General features: G+C 44.2%; 1 protein-coding gene across 2 annotated transcripts; it reads right to left on the bottom strand.

Moving 5' to 3' along the window:
* Positions 1-7,778: 7,778 nt before the first annotated feature.
* LOC132379132 (peptidyl-prolyl cis-trans isomerase-like) lies at positions 7,779-17,130 on the bottom strand. 2 transcript variants are annotated; one of them, XM_059946741.1, is made up of 6 exons: positions 17,042-17,130; positions 10,886-10,916; positions 9,788-9,876; positions 8,888-8,984; positions 8,024-8,099; positions 7,779-7,938 (listed from the first exon to the last, which is right to left on the bottom strand). In XM_059946741.1, exons 1-6 carry the CDS (start codon positions 17,108-17,110, stop codon positions 7,803-7,805), a joined length of 498 nt encoding a protein of 165 aa, XP_059802724.1. In that variant the 5' UTR covers positions 17,111-17,130; the 3' UTR covers positions 7,779-7,802. The 2 variants fall into 2 exon arrangements, with proteins under 2 accessions (XP_059802724.1, XP_059802725.1); XM_059946742.1 differs by lacking the exon at positions 8,024-8,099 and having other exon boundaries at positions 7,806-7,938.
* Positions 17,131-18,537: the final 1,407 nt, after the last annotated feature.

Raw genomic sequence — 18,537 nt, 5'->3', positions numbered from 1 at the left:
TTTTGGGCCCCATATCTCAGAAAGGATGTGTTGTTATTGGAGAGAGTCCAGAGGAGGTTCACGAGGATGATTCCAGGACTGAAGGGGTTAACATATGAGGAACTTATGGCAGCTTTGGGTCTGCACTCACCAGAATTTAGAAGAATGCAAGGGGATCTCATTGGAACCTACCAAATATTGAGAGGACTAGATAAGTTGGATGTGGAGACGATAATTCCTGTGCTGGGGTATCCAGAACTGGAGGTGCACAGTCTCAAAGTTGAGGGGTGAGCTTTTAGAAGGAAGAATTTGTTTAGCCAGAGAGTAGTGAATCTGTAGAATGCTCTGCCACAGGCTGTGTTGGAGGCCAAGTCATGAACACCCTGTCATTCACGGTATTGATCCCAACCTGGTTTGACTGTTAAAAATGTGACAACTTACACATATAATGGCATTTGCCATTGCTCAACCCATCTCCTAACTGATCAAAGTCTCCTTGGAAATTACTCAGAAAATCTGTAGCTCAGGTGATTAATACCTGGGTTGAGTTGTTCTCTGATCTTGGCAATCCATTTTTAAACATTTTGTCACCATACGTTGCGCTGTTCTCTTGTGATGTGTCCTCCGAAAGCCTGACCTATATACTGTATACTTATCAATCAGTTGATTGGTCGTCATTTTGGAAACTCAGTTGTGACATAGGCAGGGGGTCTTGTCACTGATTGGCTGTGTTTTGTGTGGAATTCTGCCCACATTGGCTTATAGATGGCCAGGCATTTGGAGGACACACCACAAGTGATGACACACACTGATGACGTCTCCTCGTATGCGGGCGAAATGTTTGCAAATGGATTGCTGAGATCAGAGAACAACTCAACCCAACCGAGGTCTCTTTGTAATTCTACGTAACCTGCCTCACTATCAGCAAAACTGTCGAATGTCGTATCATCAGTAAACTTGCTAATTTCTCCAAGTGCATCCACATCCCGAATGTTTACATAACATATAGATTAACTCCTGTATGTCACTTGTTTTTAATCAGTACTTGGTATTTTGACCTCAAACAAATCAGTGACATTATCTGAGCTTCTTACATTTACAGCAGAGATCAGATGGGACACACAGAACGTTAATGGTGCAGAGGCCAGGCACAGGAAGCGTTAGTAGCAGCCAGATTTAATTTTTAGATCTGCGCACTGCTATCCTCCAGTGCAAACACCATTGAAGCTGAGCCAATTGGCAGTTTAATTGTGATTAATAGATTTAGAATTTAGAATTAGATTGTAGGGTAACACAATTTGGCAAAACGTACCTAATTCACACCACTGACATTGAGTTGACATGATGTCATTATTATGCAAAAGGTTTATAGTGTGCTTTGGATGTAGATTTTGGAGTTCAATAAAATGTGTTATGTGTTTCATAAAACACATCACTATTTTATTTGTGAAAACCTACAAGTTTATTGTATTGTATTCCCCATTGACAATTGAGGTTGTACCATTGGGCAGGAGGTTCAGGAGCTTAGGTCCCTCACCACCAACTCCAGGAACAGTTGTTACCCTTCAAACTATAGGTTCCTGAATCAGTGTGCATAACCTCACTCACCTCAATACTGAACTGATTCCTGAACCAATGGAAACACGAGGAAATCTACAGATTCAAGCAACACACACAAAATGCTGGTGGAACGCAGCAGGCCAGGCAGCATCTATAGGAAGAAGCACAGTCGACATTTCGGGCCGAGACCCTTCATCAGCCCTTCATCAGTCACGGCCCAAAACGTCAACTGTACTTCTTCCTGAACTTATGGGCTCACTTTTAAGGACTCTATAACTCATCTTCTCAGTATAATTTTTATTTGGATATTTTGTCTTCTTTTGCATGCTGGTTGCTTGTCTGTCTTTGTATCTGTAAAGTTTTTCATAAATGCTATTGTATTTCTTTATTTTCCTGCAAATTTTTGCAAGGTTCCTTAAGGTTGTTATAGCTGGGGGTGGAAATGGGGACAAACTCCCACTACCTATTAAATGCTCCCAATGGCATGCATCTCAAATAACCTCTGACAACCAAGACCAGCTCCTAACCTTCACGTGTGGCTTAGCTACTAAACCCGGCAAAACCACTTCTACTGACAGGAGAAGGGGCAAAGGCAGGCTACTTGCTTTTTAAAACCAATTGCTTACAAGGCTACCTGAGATACTTAAACCACCCCGCCTGGCACCAGCAGTAATTCCATGGCATAAGTCACTTAGATCACATTTCCTCCCCATTCCGATGTTTGGTCTGCACAACTGAACCTCTCGATCATGTCTACATGTTTTTATGTACTGAGTTGCTACCACATTACTGGCTGATTAGATATTTGCATGAATGTTCCTAACAAAGTGGCCATTAAGTGCACACGGGGGTGCAGTGAAATCTGTTGCTCTCAGGAAACTGACAGAGTAAAAAATACACGTAGTAATAACAAATATAACAATAAGCGCAGGAGAAGCACAAGACATCAGAATGGTGCAAAGATTGGAGTGCAATCTTTGATGTCTCTGTGCCTACTCACTGGAATTCTGACGAATGAGGGGGGATCACATTGAAACCTATCAAATGTTGAAAGGCCTTCACTGCGTCAATGTGGAGAGGATGCTTCTTATCTTTAGGGAGTCTACCAGAGGACATAGCCACAGAATTGAGGGATATCCTTTTGGAACAGAGATGAGGAGGCATTTATTTCGCCAGAGAGTTGTGAACCTGTGGAATTTGTTGCTGCAGGTGGCTGTGAAGGTCAAGTCACTGGGCATATTTAAGGCAGTGTTTGATAGATTCTTGATTAGCCAGGGCATGAAGGGGTACAGGGAGAAAGCAGCAGATTGCTGCTGAGAGGGAAATGGACCAGCCATAATGAATTGGCGGACGGACTCTATGGGCCAAATGGTCTAATTCTGCTCCTATATCTTATGGTCTTAAAGTCAATCTGAGGTAGTGCAACAGGGTCATGTCACAAATGAATCAGAACACAGGAAGGAGATAGAGAGCTTAGTGACACTGTGTCATGACCACAACATTGAGGACCTTTCATTCAACATCAACAAGACTGTTTGAGCTGGTCATTGCCTACTGGAAGGGAGGCAGTGCAATCTCCTTCAGTTTACATCAACAATCATCAGCATTATATACTGTCGTATGACGTGGGTGATCATGGTCTTTCCATGACCATGATTGTTCTTGGAAAATTTTTCTGCAGAAGTGGATTGCTATTACCTTCTGTCTTTACAAAACAGGTGACCCCAGACATTATCAATAGTCTTCAGAGATTATCTGCCTGGTATCGGTGGTTGCATAACCAGGGGACATGATATGCACCAGCTGCTCGTATGACTATCCACTACCTGGTCCCATAGCTTCACATGACCCTGATCCGGCGGGGGGGGGGGGAGGGTAGTGGTAGGTCAGTGTAAGTAGGTGCTAGATTTTGTCCAAGGGTGATCTGTAGGCTAGTAGAGGGAAGGAGTTCCTTCCACCTCCTTTGGTAGAGACATATCCACATATCTCTACCCCACCACCCTTCGTCAACAATGCTGAAGGCAATAGAGTTGAAAGATTCAACCTCCTGGGTGTGAACATAACCAATAGTCTGTCCTGGTGTGACTATATATCCTATGGCCTGGAAAACTCCCCAACGCCTCTACATCCTCAGAAGGTTAAAGAAATGTGTCATACCCTGTTGGTCCTTACCAATTTTATCAAAGCATCATGGCTTGTATGGCAACTGCTCTGCATGTGACCACAAGAAACTTCAGAGAGTCATGGGCACAGCTCAGCACCTTACGGAAACCAGCCTCCCCTCCACGGGCTCTGTCTGTACCCTCACTGTCTCAGTAAAGCAGCCAATATAATCAAAGACCCCTCCCACTCTGGACATTCTGTCTTCTCCCCTCTCCCATTGGGCAGGAGATAGGAATGTCTGAAACCATGTACTATCAGGCTCAAGATCAACTTCCAACCCACTGTTGAGTGACTATTGAATGGTCTCCGAATCCCATAAGACGGACCCTTGATCTTACCGTCTACCTCATTATCACGTTGCCCCTTATTGCTTACCTGCACTGCACTTTTGCTGTAGCTGTAACACTTCATCTGGCGTTTGGTTATTACTTCACTGTGTTCTACTTCAGTGCACTGTTGATGATTTGATCTGTATGAAGACAAGCTTTTTACTGCATCTCAGTTCAGAGGGACAACTGGTGGACAGGGGAAAATGCCATTTTCCCAGAACGTACCAGTATAATTCTACACTGCCATCATAGAGAGTGTCCTCACATCAGCCATTACTCTCTAGTTTGGTGCAGTATCCTCTCTCATAATATACAAAAACTACAGTGAACTGTCAGGTCAGCAGAATAGGTCAATGACTGCAGACTACCATCACTGCAGGACGTGTCCGTGTCCGTGTCCGAGTCAAGGAAGCGGGCAAGAAAAATCATTGCAGGCATTACCCACCCAGCAAACTACCCCACCAAATGCTCCCTTCCGGAAAGCAGCATCGAGCTATTAAAACAAAAACTCCACACCATCTTAAAAGTTTCTTCCTCCAGTAAGTTAATAACCTGATCAACCATTCTAGTTAGCCCTCCCCCCACCCCACCATCACCTCAGCTGCTGCACTGCAAACACATTAAGCAACTTCTTTGTCGTTTACATTGAAAATACATGTTGGTATTTATGCACATTTTATCCCATATCTGTACTTCTAACTTTAATCATACATAGTTTTAATTTCTGTATAATTGTTGAACGTTGTTTCTGTTGCATGTCATACCCTGACCAACACACCACAGCAAATTCCTAATAAGTGTAAATGTGTATGGCAAACAAAATTGAACCTTGGTCCTTGTTGAAAGTAGTTTATGGCCTGTGTTTTGCTGCCACCTTGTGGGAATCTCACCATCAAAGTGGCCCCCAAATGAGCAGCACCGGGAACCAGTCAACTTAACCAACACCATTAGTACCACCATTTCACCGCTGTTCACTACTGGTTCCCCTCACAGTGCGATCCTAACCAAGCAGCTGCCCAGGTAGTCATTCCAACCAGAATGTAGGGGGTCATACTGGATTCATAGAAACATAGAAAATAGGTGCAGGAGTAGGCCATTCGACCCTTCGAGCCTGCACCGCCATTCAGTATGATCATGGCTGATCATCCAACTCAGAACCCTGTACCTGCTTTCTCTCCATACCCCCTGATCCCTTTAGCCACAAGGGCCACATCTAACTTGCTCTTAAATATAGCCAATAAACTGGCCTCAACTGTTTCCTGTGGCAGAGAATTCCACAGATTTCTGGTGACTCAATATGCACCAGGAGTATAATCTTGTAAGGATTAGTAAGGGTGTCAAAGGTTATAGAATGGTGTTGAGAGGGAAAATAGCTCAGCCATGATGGAAATTCGGACCAGACTGAACAGGCTGAATGTTCTAATTCTGCTCCTATGTCTTATGGTCTTCGAAAGCATTTGGCGCTATGTCTAGATGAGGTCAAATTGTTTAGTACCACTGCATGTATGCTCTCTGTTCTTGGACAATGGCAATGGGTTAGCAACACAAGAAGTTTGTTCGCCTGCGTTACTCTGAATGTATTCACGTGTGTCGAGTCTGGATAAAAGTTGTAACAGGAGGGGAAGAAGTTTTAATTATGTCACTGAGCAAAACTCTAAGGTACAGATGAAATGAGGTGATGACGTGCCACGACAGTGTGCACCAGGGAGGTACGATTGTAAGTCATCATGAGAGGCCACCTTGTTCCCATTCCAGCGTCTGCTGAACGGGAATCCTGTTGTCCCAAAAGGTTCTGGAAAAGTTGGGAGGGATCTGCCCTCGGAAAATGATGTGCCACTGCCTATGGGTGACCAAGAGGGTGTTCACGTTCTGCAGTCAGTTACTGAGGACAAAGACTTCATAACATCGACCTGCCCAACAACTCCAGAGACCCAAGTTCAATCCCGTGACCCAGCGGTGCCTGTACAGAGTTTGCGCATCCCTTCTGTCCCCAGGTAGGTTTTCTCACACATCCCAAAGTGTGCTGGTATGTTGACTGGCCACGATCCATTACCTGCTGTGGAGGCTAGGGCCAGAGAAGACTTTGAAGGATATTGTGTGTGAGAAAGAAGGGGATGCAGGGACTGAAGAGGGGGAATGGCCTTTTGGGATTCACATCTGGAAAATGAGTGGCAGACTTCTTGAAGTGTTTCAAATTACTAGATGAAGAGATAAGGTGGACAGTTTTAGTCTTTTCCCCAAGTTTCGGACAATAAGAGAAATATTTGAGAGATCTGACTGTCAACGTTTCCACCTAGAGGTTGATGAGTTTATGGAACCAGCTGCGGAGGAAGTGGGTGAAACAGGTACAATCGATGCACTTCGATAGGTACTTGGATGGGGCTTGGAGAGAGAGAGGGGCTGGATGCAAGAAATTGGGACTAGTTGGGTGGGCACTTGTGGTGAACTATGTGCCTGTCTGGACACGCCCCCTGCTGAATGCTCCTGTGGCTCCTCCCACAGGCCCCTGTATAAAGGCGATCTGAGGCCTGACGCACGGCCTCAGTCTCCAGGACATAGTACGATGGACACTCACTCCTGGTTCCTTCTTCCAGTCAATAAAAGCTGATATCTCGCCTTACGTCTCAGTGTGAGTTATTGATGGTGCATCAGCACTGTTGTCCGCAGGGACTCGATGGGCCGAAGAGACTATCTGTGCTGAATTGCTCTATAACAACGATTCTTCTGCACAAGATTCCCTCGCACTCCTCCAACCCTCCAGGTCAGACTATCAATACCTCAAAGGTGAGATCCAGTTATAGAAAGTATATGAGATTGTTTGAAATCACTTCTCAGCTCATTTCCCTGGGGTATCTGAGGGGGTCTCATACTCTCAGTTGCTTCACACCACAGAAACCAGCATAAGCACTGGCCTGATGGGCCTATAAGGCTTGGGTCGGACTTTAACTTTAATACAACCATGAAGAGTTCAGACAGAACAAAACCACTGTCTATTTCCCAGGGTCGTGGAATCAAGAACCAGAGGGTACAGATTTAGGATGAGAGGGGAGAGTTTAATAGGAACCTGGTGGCAACTTTCCCACCCAGAGGGTGGTTTAATGAGCTCTCAGAAGAAATGGTTGAGGTAGATACATAACAACATTTAAAAGGCACTTGGACAAGTATGGAGCAGGGATTCCAAACCATTTTTATGCCATGGACTGCTACCATTAACTGAAGCGTCCATGGACCCCAGGTTGGGGTCCTCTAGTTTACAAGGATACAGGGAAAATGCAGGTAAATGAGACTAGCTCCCGCATCCTGAGGACTGTGTATTGAAATTTCAAACTGTTTCTACTGCAGTGGTTAAGGGAGGCAAATTATGCCTCTCACCTTGCCAGTGATGCCCACAAAGAGTAAACCCTTGGGAAGAGCCCCAGTAGTAAAAGGTAGAGCTCCTCCAGTGCCTCAGTTGGCACATTGGGTGGCAACTTTGCTGTTCCTTTAGCATTTGTCTGTTTTACGAGGCCAAGTTGCTACCTTGGTGCTCAAGCCAACACTGGTGGAACTTGTGCAAGGAGCCAGATGGATTCGAGCTGAGGACCTCTCGCCCTGAAGTCTAGAGTAGATGCCACAAAACCACCAGTACAACTTCCCAAATAGTGCCACCTTGGTTAACTCAGCAGTCTAAAACAATAAACTTGAAATTAACATCAAACAGAAGTATCAACAGATTGGAAGTTCCAAATGGTCATATTTTATTCAAACTGTGTGATCCCAGTCACAAACATTTTAGGACAACTGTCCGCAGTCAGTGATGGTAATGGTCTTTGTTGGTACACCATCTTCACTGCCATAGCACTCCATCTTGGAAACAATCTTCATGCCTTCCACCACAGAACCAAACACAACATGTTTGTCATTCAACCTGCAAATATGATGGATTGCCAGTGAATACTTTACAAATGAAAGGTATTGGTATTGGTTTCAAAGAAAAATGACCACTACTGTACCATTTAGTTTTGGCTGTGGAAATGAAGAACTGGGAACCATTTGTATTTTTCCCAGAATTGGCCATGGACAAAATGCCTGCAAGAGGAAAAATAGCAAATGTATTCTGATTCACTTAAAAGGTGCAGATGGCAAGTGATGGACAATGAGCATGAGTGGAGAGGAAATTCAGGAGAGAGGAATAGGGGTCAGCATGGAAAATGGTAGAAAAACAGTGGGGAGGGGGTACAAAGCTATGCATTTTCCTTCTCCCCAACAGATACAGCTCTCTTCATCTCACTCACTGCCTTTAGGGGAGGGGATTCCAAAACCAGGTGCATAGATTTATGATGAGAGGGGAAAGATTTAAAAAGATATCTGAGATCATTTGACAGCTGTGCGTCTGTACTCATTGGAGTTTAGAAGAATGAGAGGGGAATCTCATTGAAACCTACCGAACATTGAAAAGCTTAGATAGAGTGGATGTGGAGAGGATGTTTCCAATAGTGGGAGAGTCTGGGACCAGAGGGCTCAGTCTCAGAATAAAGGGTGTCCCTTTTGAACAGAGCTGAGGAGGAATTTCTTTAGCCAGAGAGTGGTGAATCTGTGGAATACATTACCACAGATAACTGTAGTGGCCAAGTCATTGGGTACAATTAAAGCAGAGGTTGATAGGTTCTTGATGATTAAAGGCCTCAAAGGTTACAGGGACAAGGCAGGAGCATGGATTGATTGAGAGGAATAATAAATCAACCATGATTGAACAGCAGTGCAGATTCAGTGGGCCAAATGGCCTAATTCTGCCCCTATGTGTTATGCTCTAACTTATGGTCTTTCACTCCAGCCATGGAGATCATCTATACAATCAGATCAAATATCTCGCTTACCTTTCCCCTCGTGCTTCAGTTCAAAATTCTCATCATCAAATGTTTCCCCGTAGATGGACTTGCCTCCAGTGCCATTATTTGCTGTGAAGTCACCACCCTGTAAGTTTCAAAGTTGCATGCATCATCAGTGAAGCTGCTAGCTGAATCAAGATCAGAAATAGGTGTTGAAAGTTCAAAGTAAATTTATTATCAAAGAACATATACATCACCATATACAACCCTGCCTGAGATTCATACTCGACAAATCCGTAACAGAATAATAACCATAATAAAATCAATGGAAGACTACACCAGTTCAACCAGTGTGCAAACACAAAAGGAAAGAAATAACAGTGATAAATACATAAGCAATATATATCTCGAACATGAGATGAAGAGCCCTTGAAAGTGAGTACATTGGTAGTGGGAACATTTCAGTGAACAGGCAACTGAAGTTGAGAGAAGTTATCCTCTCTGGTGCACAAACCTGATGTTGAAAGGGTAATAACTGTTCCTGAGCCAGGCGGCATGAGTCTTGACAACACACACAAAATGTGGAGGAATTCAGTAGGCCAGGCAGCAAAGAGCAAACAGTCGACATTTTGGGTTGGGACCCTTCATCAGGACAAGGCTCTCAGCCTGAAGCCTCTTTTTCATAGAAGCTGCCTGGCCTGTTGAATTCCTCCAGCATTTTGTGTGTGTTGCTCTGGATTTCCAGTATCTGCAGATTTTCTTGTGAGTCCTGAGGCTCCAGTACCTTCTTCCTGATGGCAGCTGCAAGAAGAGAGCATGTCATGGGCGGTGGAGGTCCTGATAAAGAATGCAGTTTTCCTGCAATGATGCTCTATACAGATGTGCTCATTAGTGGGGAAGGCTTTACCCGTGATGGACTGGGCTATATCCCTGAGCATTGGTCCTCACCTGACACATGAATTCAGGAATGATTCTGTGGAACGTTGATCCTTTGTAACCAAATCCCTTCTCACCTGTGCATAACGCACGGAAGTTTTCTGCAAGATACAACATTGAACAGTACAGCACAGGGACAGGCCCTTTGGCACACAATGTTAATGCTCACCTAATTAAAGTTTAAAGTTCAAACTACATTTATTATCAAAGTATGTGTACATTATACAAGCTTGAGATTCGTCTCCTAACAGACAGACACAAAACAAAGAAACCCAAAAGAACCCATAAAAATAAAGACCAGCAAACACCCAATGTGGATTAAAAAGAAAGCAAATCATGTGAACAATAAACACAACCCATAGCCTTCTGATCTTAAGTCCATCCCCAAACCCCTTGTCTAGTGCAGAGTGGAGCAGCAAGCTGAACCAGCCTGTCTCTTGCCGACATCATAACCTTTTCAATCTGGCCTGGCACCTGAATCATCGTCCAAACAGCGGGTTCAGTCACTTCAGTACGCCCCAAGGCCTGGACTCCACCACCTCAATTTGGCTTTCCCAATTCAGCTCAGCACTAAATCATTGGGTTCAGTGGCTATGATACGCTCTGGGGCCCAGGTACCCAACCCTTCCAATTCAGCCTGGCGCTTAAATCAATCAAACCTCAAATCTTCCTCATTCTCGGAGAAGGACCTGCTGCCTCGCCTTGTATCAGCATTTAATTATACTAGTAATTAAATGCCTAAATAAACTAATCTATCGTGCGTACACAAAGTCCACGTCCCTCTATTCTCTGCACATTCATCTGCTTATTTAAGAGGCTCTTAAACCTCTCTATTGTATCTGCCTCCACTACCACCCCAGCAGCAAATTCCAGGTACCAATCTTTGTGTAAAAAATTTGCCCTACACATCTCCCTCTCTCACCTTAAATGCAAGTCCTCTGGCATTATACATTCCAACCTTGGGAAGAAGTTACCGGCTGTCTATGTACAGCTTTCATTATTATATAAATCTCTCAGATCACCAACGGCAACAAAGCCATTCAGAGTATGACCGCATATTTAAATGACTGAGATGTTCTCATCTCAACACTGTCTGTTCCTGAGGCTCACCTGCCGTCTTTGGGACAACATCAGCTCTCAGCTGGAAGAAGCAAGAGGGACACAGCATAAGAATATCAATTGTGTACAATAATAACAATTTATCATTACAGCTGAAAACAATATCATCAAGAGCAAGATCCAAACAGCACTCCAAAGGTAGTATTGCAGCTCTAGAATACCCCTGTCAGACCACACTTAGGAGTACTGTGTTCAGTTCCAGTCATCTCATTATAGGAAGAATATGGAAGCGTTAGAGAGGGTGCAGAGATTTACCTGGACCCTGTCTGGATTAGAGAGCCTGTCTTATAAGGATACATTGAGCAGACTAGGGATTTTCTCCTTGGAGCGAAGGAGGATGAGAGGTGATTTGATAGAGATGTACAAGATAATAGGAGGAATAGATCAAGTGGATAGCCAGAGACTTTTTCCCAGGGTGGAAATGGTTAATTCGATGGTGTATAATTTTAAGGTGATTGGAGGAAAGTATGATATCAAAGTATCAAAGGTAATTTTTTTTTACTAAAGAGTGGTCGGTAATTGGAACATGTTGCCAAAGATGGTGATAGAGGGACGTTTAAGAGACTCTTAGAGAGCACATCGGTGATAGAAAAATGGAGGACCATGTAGGAGGGAAGCATGAGTTGTATCTTAGTACAAACAAGTTGGATGAACTCAGCAGGTCGGGCAGCATCTGTTGAAATGAGCAGTCAACGTTTCGGGCCGAGACCCTTCGTTAGGACTGATGAAGGGTCTCGGCCCGAAACGTTGACTGCTGATTTCAACGGATGCTGCCCGACCTGCTGAGTTCATCCAGCTTGTTTGTTCGTGTTGATTTGACCACAGGATCTGCAGTGTACTTTGAGTTGTATCTTAGGGTAGATTAAAAGGTCAGCACAACATTGCAACAGTACAGTGTTTCATGTTTGTACACTCCAAAACTCATCTTCAAACACACTCACAGCTCCCACATTGAAGATTCAAGATTGCTAATGTCATTTTCAGTACACAAATGTAAGGAGAACGAAATATTTGTTACTCCAGATCTGATGCAGCACAAAAAAACCCACAAAAGATAAAGAACACAATAATACTAAAAATACACACAATAAATATAAATACATAAGAAAGCTTATGTACATGGATTGAATGTATGTCCTTAAAGAGGCTGTACATAAGGTGACTGACAGGCAATAATAAAGTAGTGGAAGAGTTAATTGGTGGAGGTGTTGATTAACTTTACTGCTTGAAGAAAGTAACTGTTTTTGAGTCTGGTGGTCCTGTTGTGGATGCTACATAGCCTCCTCCTTGATGAGAGTCCATGAGCTGGGTGGGTGGGATCCTTCATGATGTTACTGGCACCTTTCTGTATAAATGCCATTGATGGCGGGTAGGCTGGTGCCAGTGATGCGTTGGGTGGATCTGACTAATGTAGAGCCTTCCTGTCTGCCACAGTGCAGTTTCTCCACCAAGCACTGATGCAGCTTGTTGGGATGTTCTCTGCTGTGCATCTGCAGAATGATGCGAGTATAAATCTGTAAAGTCGTCAGCCTCCTCAGAAAGTGGAAGCATTGATGAGCTTTCTTGACTGTGTAGGATGTGTTCTGACTAGCTAAAAGGTCAGCACAATATTGTGGGCCGAAGGGCCTCTACTGTGCTGTAGGATTAGAAGTTCTAACGCTCCAACACACATCTCCAAACACACTCACAGCCACTAGCTGATGCAATCTCTTGGGCTTTTTCTTCCAGCAGGTGCTTGCAATGGAACAGCCTGAACCCTAGATCAATTAATCCCTCAGTGCATTATCTCCCCACACTCTTCCTGATACCACCTGCAGTAACACCACACTAATTTAACAGCACCCAGCTCGACATAACCATCTGAAACTGACTGCCCACATCTGTAGCTATCTCCAGTAGGCCTTCTAAATCTCGCCTAAGCATTGCTCCTGAATCTGAAACATCACCTTTCCTCACCTATGTTGGCACTGTGTAAACTGCAATAATTTGCATTTGCTTCAGTGTCCTTTGTTTAATGTCATTTCCCGTACACAAGTGTAAAGCAGAACAAAATAATTGTTAATCTGGATACGATGCAGCACAAAAACAAACATAATAAAATAAAGAACACAATGATTTTAAAACACTATAAATGTAAATACAGTACATAGGAAAGCTTATATACATAGATTGACTGTATGTAAATAAAGTGACTCTAGGTAGAGGAGTGTCTGTAGGTAAGGTGACTATGACAGGAAATGATAATTGAGTGCCGTTAGGGATGTGGTGGGGTGGTTTAATGGGTGAGGGGGTTGATCAGCCTTACTCCTTGGGTAAGTAACAGTTTTTGAGTCTGGTGGTCCTGGCATGGTTGCGACAAGGCTTCTCCCCTGATGGGAATGGGACAAACAGTCCATGAGCAGGGTGGGTGGGATATGGCTGGCCTTTTTCTGTATATATGTCCTCAGTGGTGGAGAGGCTGTAGCCAGCTTTGATTCACTGTGCAGCAGAGAGAAAGGCGCTACACTGGGTAGTCAAAGCTGCCCAATATATCACTGGCACCAGCCCACGCTTTGCAAGCTGGCATCTGTTTGTAAATATTGAGTCAATTCTTGCATAATGTACTACTGAATCAGAGGGCTGCAGTAGGCTACAGACTGACCTTTACCTTGCTGAGCTGCCAGATGACAGCTCTGTGACACCCCTTCTTACTTACCCCTTGACCAGAACTCCATTGAGAAGAATCAGATCACTGTCCCACACACCATCACTGAATGCATCATCTCTGGCGATCTCCCATCTATGACTTCCTACCTTATTGTTCCCCTATCCAACACTCCCTGTATCTATCTTCTACCCCTTGCACATTTAGCTAGCTCCACCACACTTTCTCTCTAATACTCTGACACTATACTCTGTCATTCATTCAGCGTACTCGTCGTTCAGGCTTCCTTCATCGCCTAGTCCAGGGCTCAATACCCAGGATCAAAAGCCACAGGTTAATTGGTAGGTCATAGGTTGAAGCCTGATAGCCAAAACCTGGAGAGTGGAAACCTGTGCTGAAATTGAAGGACTGACCTGAAGTGTTGTTCTGCTGAACATTGTGGGCTTGCTATTTTGGCACCAGAATGTGTGGTGACACTAGTGGGCTGTGTCCAGTACATCCTTGGATTGCGTTCATTGTTACGGCAAACAAGGCATTTCACTGTATGCTTTGATGTACACATGATAAATAAATGAATCTGAGTCACTGTCATGTTTTTCCTTTTGTACTACCTTGATGTATGTACATTGGTATGCAATGATCTGTCTGGATGACCTTCAAACAAAAGCTTTTCACTGTATTTTGGAACATCTGGCAATAATAAACCAATTACCAACTACCAGCTGCTTGTTTATGCTTACCAGAATATACTTTATAACTTAACCCTTTGAGTGCTAATTCTTTTAACTGTTAAGTTGCTATTAAAACTTTACCAGAATCAGAATCAGAACCTTTCAGGCCTGCTCCCAGTGTACACATGCAGGCACTTCCCAGCTCACAGGATTCACCTGTCACTCATTCCAGAGTCGTCACCTGCAGCCTATTTAACCCCAGTTCTCATCCACAGGCCTTGTTCACTCATTCCGACCTTTCACTCACCCTGCCTAAAGTTCATCTTGCTATCTCTTGTGTTTAGTTTCTGTTCTCTCTCACGGCCCCTTGTTCACCATGTTGTCTCTGCTGGTTTTGGGTCAAGCCTCCTCTACATTTCCTGACAAAATCTCATTTAATTTCACTGGCACATGTCATGAAATTTGATGTTTTGCAGCAGCAGAATATTGCAATACATAATATATCTAATAAAATATAAATTAAAGTAAGAAATATATATTAACAATAAATTAAGTAAGCAGTGCAAAAATAGTTAGGTAGTGTACATGGGTTAATTTTCCATTCAGAAACCTGATGGCCGATGGAAAGAAACTGTTGCTGAAACTTTAAGAGTGCAGGCTCTAGTTCTCTTCCTTGCTGGTAGCCATGAGAAGAGGACATGTCCTGTGGATGGGGTCCTCAATGATAGAATGATAATACTTGCTGTGTACTGACAGTTCAGCATTCAACACAATCATCCCTCAGAAAATGATTGGAAAGCTGAGCCTACTGGGTCTGAACACTTCCCTCTGCAAATGGATCCTAGACTTCCTGACTGGGAGACCTCAGTCAGTCCGGATCGGGAGCAACATCTCCAACATCATCACACTGAGCACGGGGGCCCCCTAGGGCTGTGTGCTCAGTCCACTGCTGTTCACTCTGCTGACCCACAACCGTGCTGCAACACACAGCTCGAACCATATCATCAAGTTCACCAATGACACGACCGTAGTGGGTCTCATCAGCAAGAACGATGAGTCAGCTTACAGAGAGGAGGTGCAGTGGCTAACGGACTGGTGCAGAGCCAACAACCTGTCTCTTAATGTGAAGAGAACAAAAGAGATGGTTGTTGACTTCAGGAGGGCACGGAGCAACCACTCCCCGCTGAACATCGACGGCTCCTTGGTAGAGATTGTAAAGAGCACCAAATTTCTCGGTGTTCACCTGGTAGAGAATCTCACCTGGTCTCTCAACACTAGCTCCATAGCAAAGAAAGCCCAGCAGTGTCTCTACTTTCTGTGAAGGCTGAGGAAAGTCCATCTCCCACCCCCCATCCTCATCACATTCTACAGGGGTTGTATTGAGAGCATCCTGAGCAGCTGCATCACTGCCTGGTTCAGAAATTGCACCATCTCGGATCGCAAGACCCTGCAGCAGATAGTGAGGTCAGCCAAGAAGACCATCGGAGTCTCTCCTCCCACCATCACGGACATTTACACTACACGCTGCATCTGCAAAGCAAACAGCATTATGAAGGACCCCACGCATCCCCCCGATACAATCTCTTCTCCCTCCTGCCGTCTGGGAAAAGGCACCGAAGCATTTGGGCTCTCACAACCGGACTATGTAGCAGTTTCTTCCCCCAAGCTATCAGACTCCTCAATACCCAGAGCCTGGACTGACACCAACTTACTGCTCTATTGACCTGTTTATTATTTATTATAACGCCTGCACTGTTTGGTGCACTTTATGCCGTCCTGGGTAGGTCTGCAGTCTAGTGTAGTTGTTGTGTGTTTTTTTTCTCTGTGTTGTGTTTTTTGTTTACATAGCTCAGTCTAGTTTTTGTACTGTGTCAGGTAACACTATGGTCCTGAAAAACGTTGTCTCATTTTCACTATGTACTGTACCAGCAGTTATGGTCGAAATGACAATAAAAGTGACTTGCCTTGATTTCTTCTTAAACAAGTCAATGACTTTTGCATACTTAGTGTGCTGGTTCAATGGCATCAGGAACAACTGATCTCCCGGGATTTTCACGCATTAACAGTCTCCGGAGTTTACAGAGAATGGTGCGTAAAACAAAAACATCAAGTGAGTGGCATTTATATTTATTGTGTCCTTTTTCTTTTGTGCAGCATCGATCCGGGGCAACAATTATTTAGCTCTCCTTTGCCCTTGTCTACTGAAAATGTCTTAAAACAATAAAGTAGGAGCCTCATTTTACTTTGAATAAAAAAGGGGGAAATTAATGCATGGCTTTCGCGAGGGACAATCAATTAACAGCATCTCCCTCTAAGGTAAGCGGGAGGAACCAGAGTTTGTTTTTGTCTGGAAGATCTGTTCTCTTCTCATTCTACAAAGTTCAAGCGTGGCGCTCTGTGTTATTTTCAGCATGAGAATTGCTGATCGTAATTGCAACAACAGATGCTTCAGTGAGGTTTGTGAGAGGAATATGAAGTCAGAGATGTCTCAGCTGGAGAGAGGCAACTCAACTTGTCCAAATGTGGATTTCGAAGCAAAGCTTGGGAGAGAGTCTGTCGAGATTGCGGGGGTTGGAACAAGGTGTGGGTGACCGGGGGGTTCGGAGGACCGTAGGGGTTGGAACAGAACGTAGAAGTTTGCAGGATTGGGTGGACACACAGTAGGTGATCCGGAGGAGTTGCGACAGATTCGGTGATTTTGCATGTTTGGGACAAACTGGACGGTATCCAGAGCGTTGGGACAGATTGGGGGGTGCGAGAGAGTTGGGGCAGGCTGCAGGGGGCTTGGGGGGACGAACAATGTGCCAGGGTTGCACTTTCCTCGGCACTTACCTCCATAACGATACGGCCCAGTGCTTTCTTCCCTACTGACACGTCCATGTAAACTCGGGGATTCGCCATCGCTCTGCTTCGGTCCGCGGCTCCCGGCAACTAAAGGCACGAGGACCGAACACACCTGTAATATCACCCGGGGGCGGGACAGGACAGTCACACCTGTCAGTCACCCAGGGACAGGATTGGTCAGACAATCTTGTCAATCATACACGGGCGGGACTATACTCGCAACACCTACCTAGATGGGCCTTAATAATCAGTATCAGAATCACATTTAATATCAGTGGCATAGTCGTGAAATTTGTTGCTTTGCGGCAGTAGTACATTGTAATTCATAATAAAATATTTAAATAAGAATAAGAAATATATAAAAATTAAATAAGTAGAGCAAAAAAGAACTAGTGAGGTAGTGTAGCAGGGTAAATTGTGCATTCAGAAATCTGATGGTGGAAGGGGAGAAGCTGTTCCTAAAAACTGAGTGAGTGTCTTCAGACTCCTGTATCTCCTAAAGCACAAGCCCCTAAAGAGACCCTGATCTGGAATCCATCGAAAACGACAGTCCATAACCTAGCACTCCGGTATCTCAAACGTACTCTCTCACCAGTGTGGAAGAGAGATCGTTCTTGCAGCAACGAGAGTGACAGACCATCAGCTCGATGTTCCGATGTTACAATCTTCCATGTTGCTTCTCCGAGCTCCCCTTTTCGAGGACCAACGGGAGACAGAGAAGGGGGGAGCGAGGGGGGAGAGGGAGGGGGGAAAGAAAGTCGAGAGAGTGAGAGGAGGGAGAAAGAGAGAGATAGGGGTGGAGAGAGATAGATTTGTGGGTTTGTGGGTTCTTAAATGATTGTTCACAGCATGAAACAGGCTCTTCTGCCCAACTCTTTCACACTGACAAGGGTCCCCATCTAAGCTGGTCGCCAAATATTCAATTGAATACCGAAAGGCCTGGATAGAATGGACATGGAGAAGATTATTCCTATGGGTAGGTCCAGAGGGCACCGCCTCAGAATGCAAGGACGTCTATTTAGAACAGAGATGAGGAGGAATTTCTTTAGCCAGAGTCTGTGAAATGCATTGCCATAGATGGCTGAGGAGGCCAAATTATTGGGTACATTTAAAGTGGAGGTTGATAGGTTCTTGATTATTAAGAGTGTCAAAGGTTATGGGGAGAAGGCAGGAGAATGAGGTTAAAAGTGCTAATAAGTCAGCCATAATGGAATGGCAGAGCAGACTGCACTGGCCAAGTCGCTTAATTATGTTCCTATATCTCATGGTCTCAAATTACATTCAAAGTCAAAGTAAATTTTATTATTAAGGTAAATGTCACCATATACAACCATGAGATCCATTTACCTGCAGGCATACTTAGCAATTCAATAAAATAGTAACTACAATAGGATCAATGAAAGATCAACAGAGTGCAGAAGACACCAAACTGTTCAAGCACAAATATAAAAAATAGAATAAATAAAAAGAACATGAGGTAAAGA

The sequence above is a fragment of the Hypanus sabinus genome, chromosome 21, assembly GCF_030144855.1.
Source record: "Hypanus sabinus isolate sHypSab1 chromosome 21, sHypSab1.hap1, whole genome shotgun sequence".
In the NCBI taxonomy this organism is placed as follows: Eukaryota; Metazoa; Chordata; class Chondrichthyes; order Myliobatiformes; family Dasyatidae; genus Hypanus; species Hypanus sabinus.
The sequence above is the reverse complement of the archived record's forward strand: the minus strand, read 5'-3'. Positions and strand labels throughout refer to the sequence as shown.

What these genes read in the sequence shown, in the direction of transcription:
- LOC132379132 (XM_059946741.1), bottom strand. Translation starts at nt 17,110, where the DNA reads ATGGCGAATCCCCGAGTTTACATGGACGTGTCAGTAGGGAAGAAAGCA. An exon ending in TTCCTGAATTCATGTGTCAG is followed by an intron (nt 8,985 to 9,787) that starts GTGAGGACCAAT and finishes TGAAACTTACAG; the next exon opens with GGTGGTGACTTCACAGCAAA. An exon ending in TCCACAGCCAAAACTAAATG is followed by an intron (nt 7,939 to 8,023) that starts GTACAGTAGTGG and finishes TCATATTTGCAG; the next exon opens with GTTGAATGACAAACATGTTG.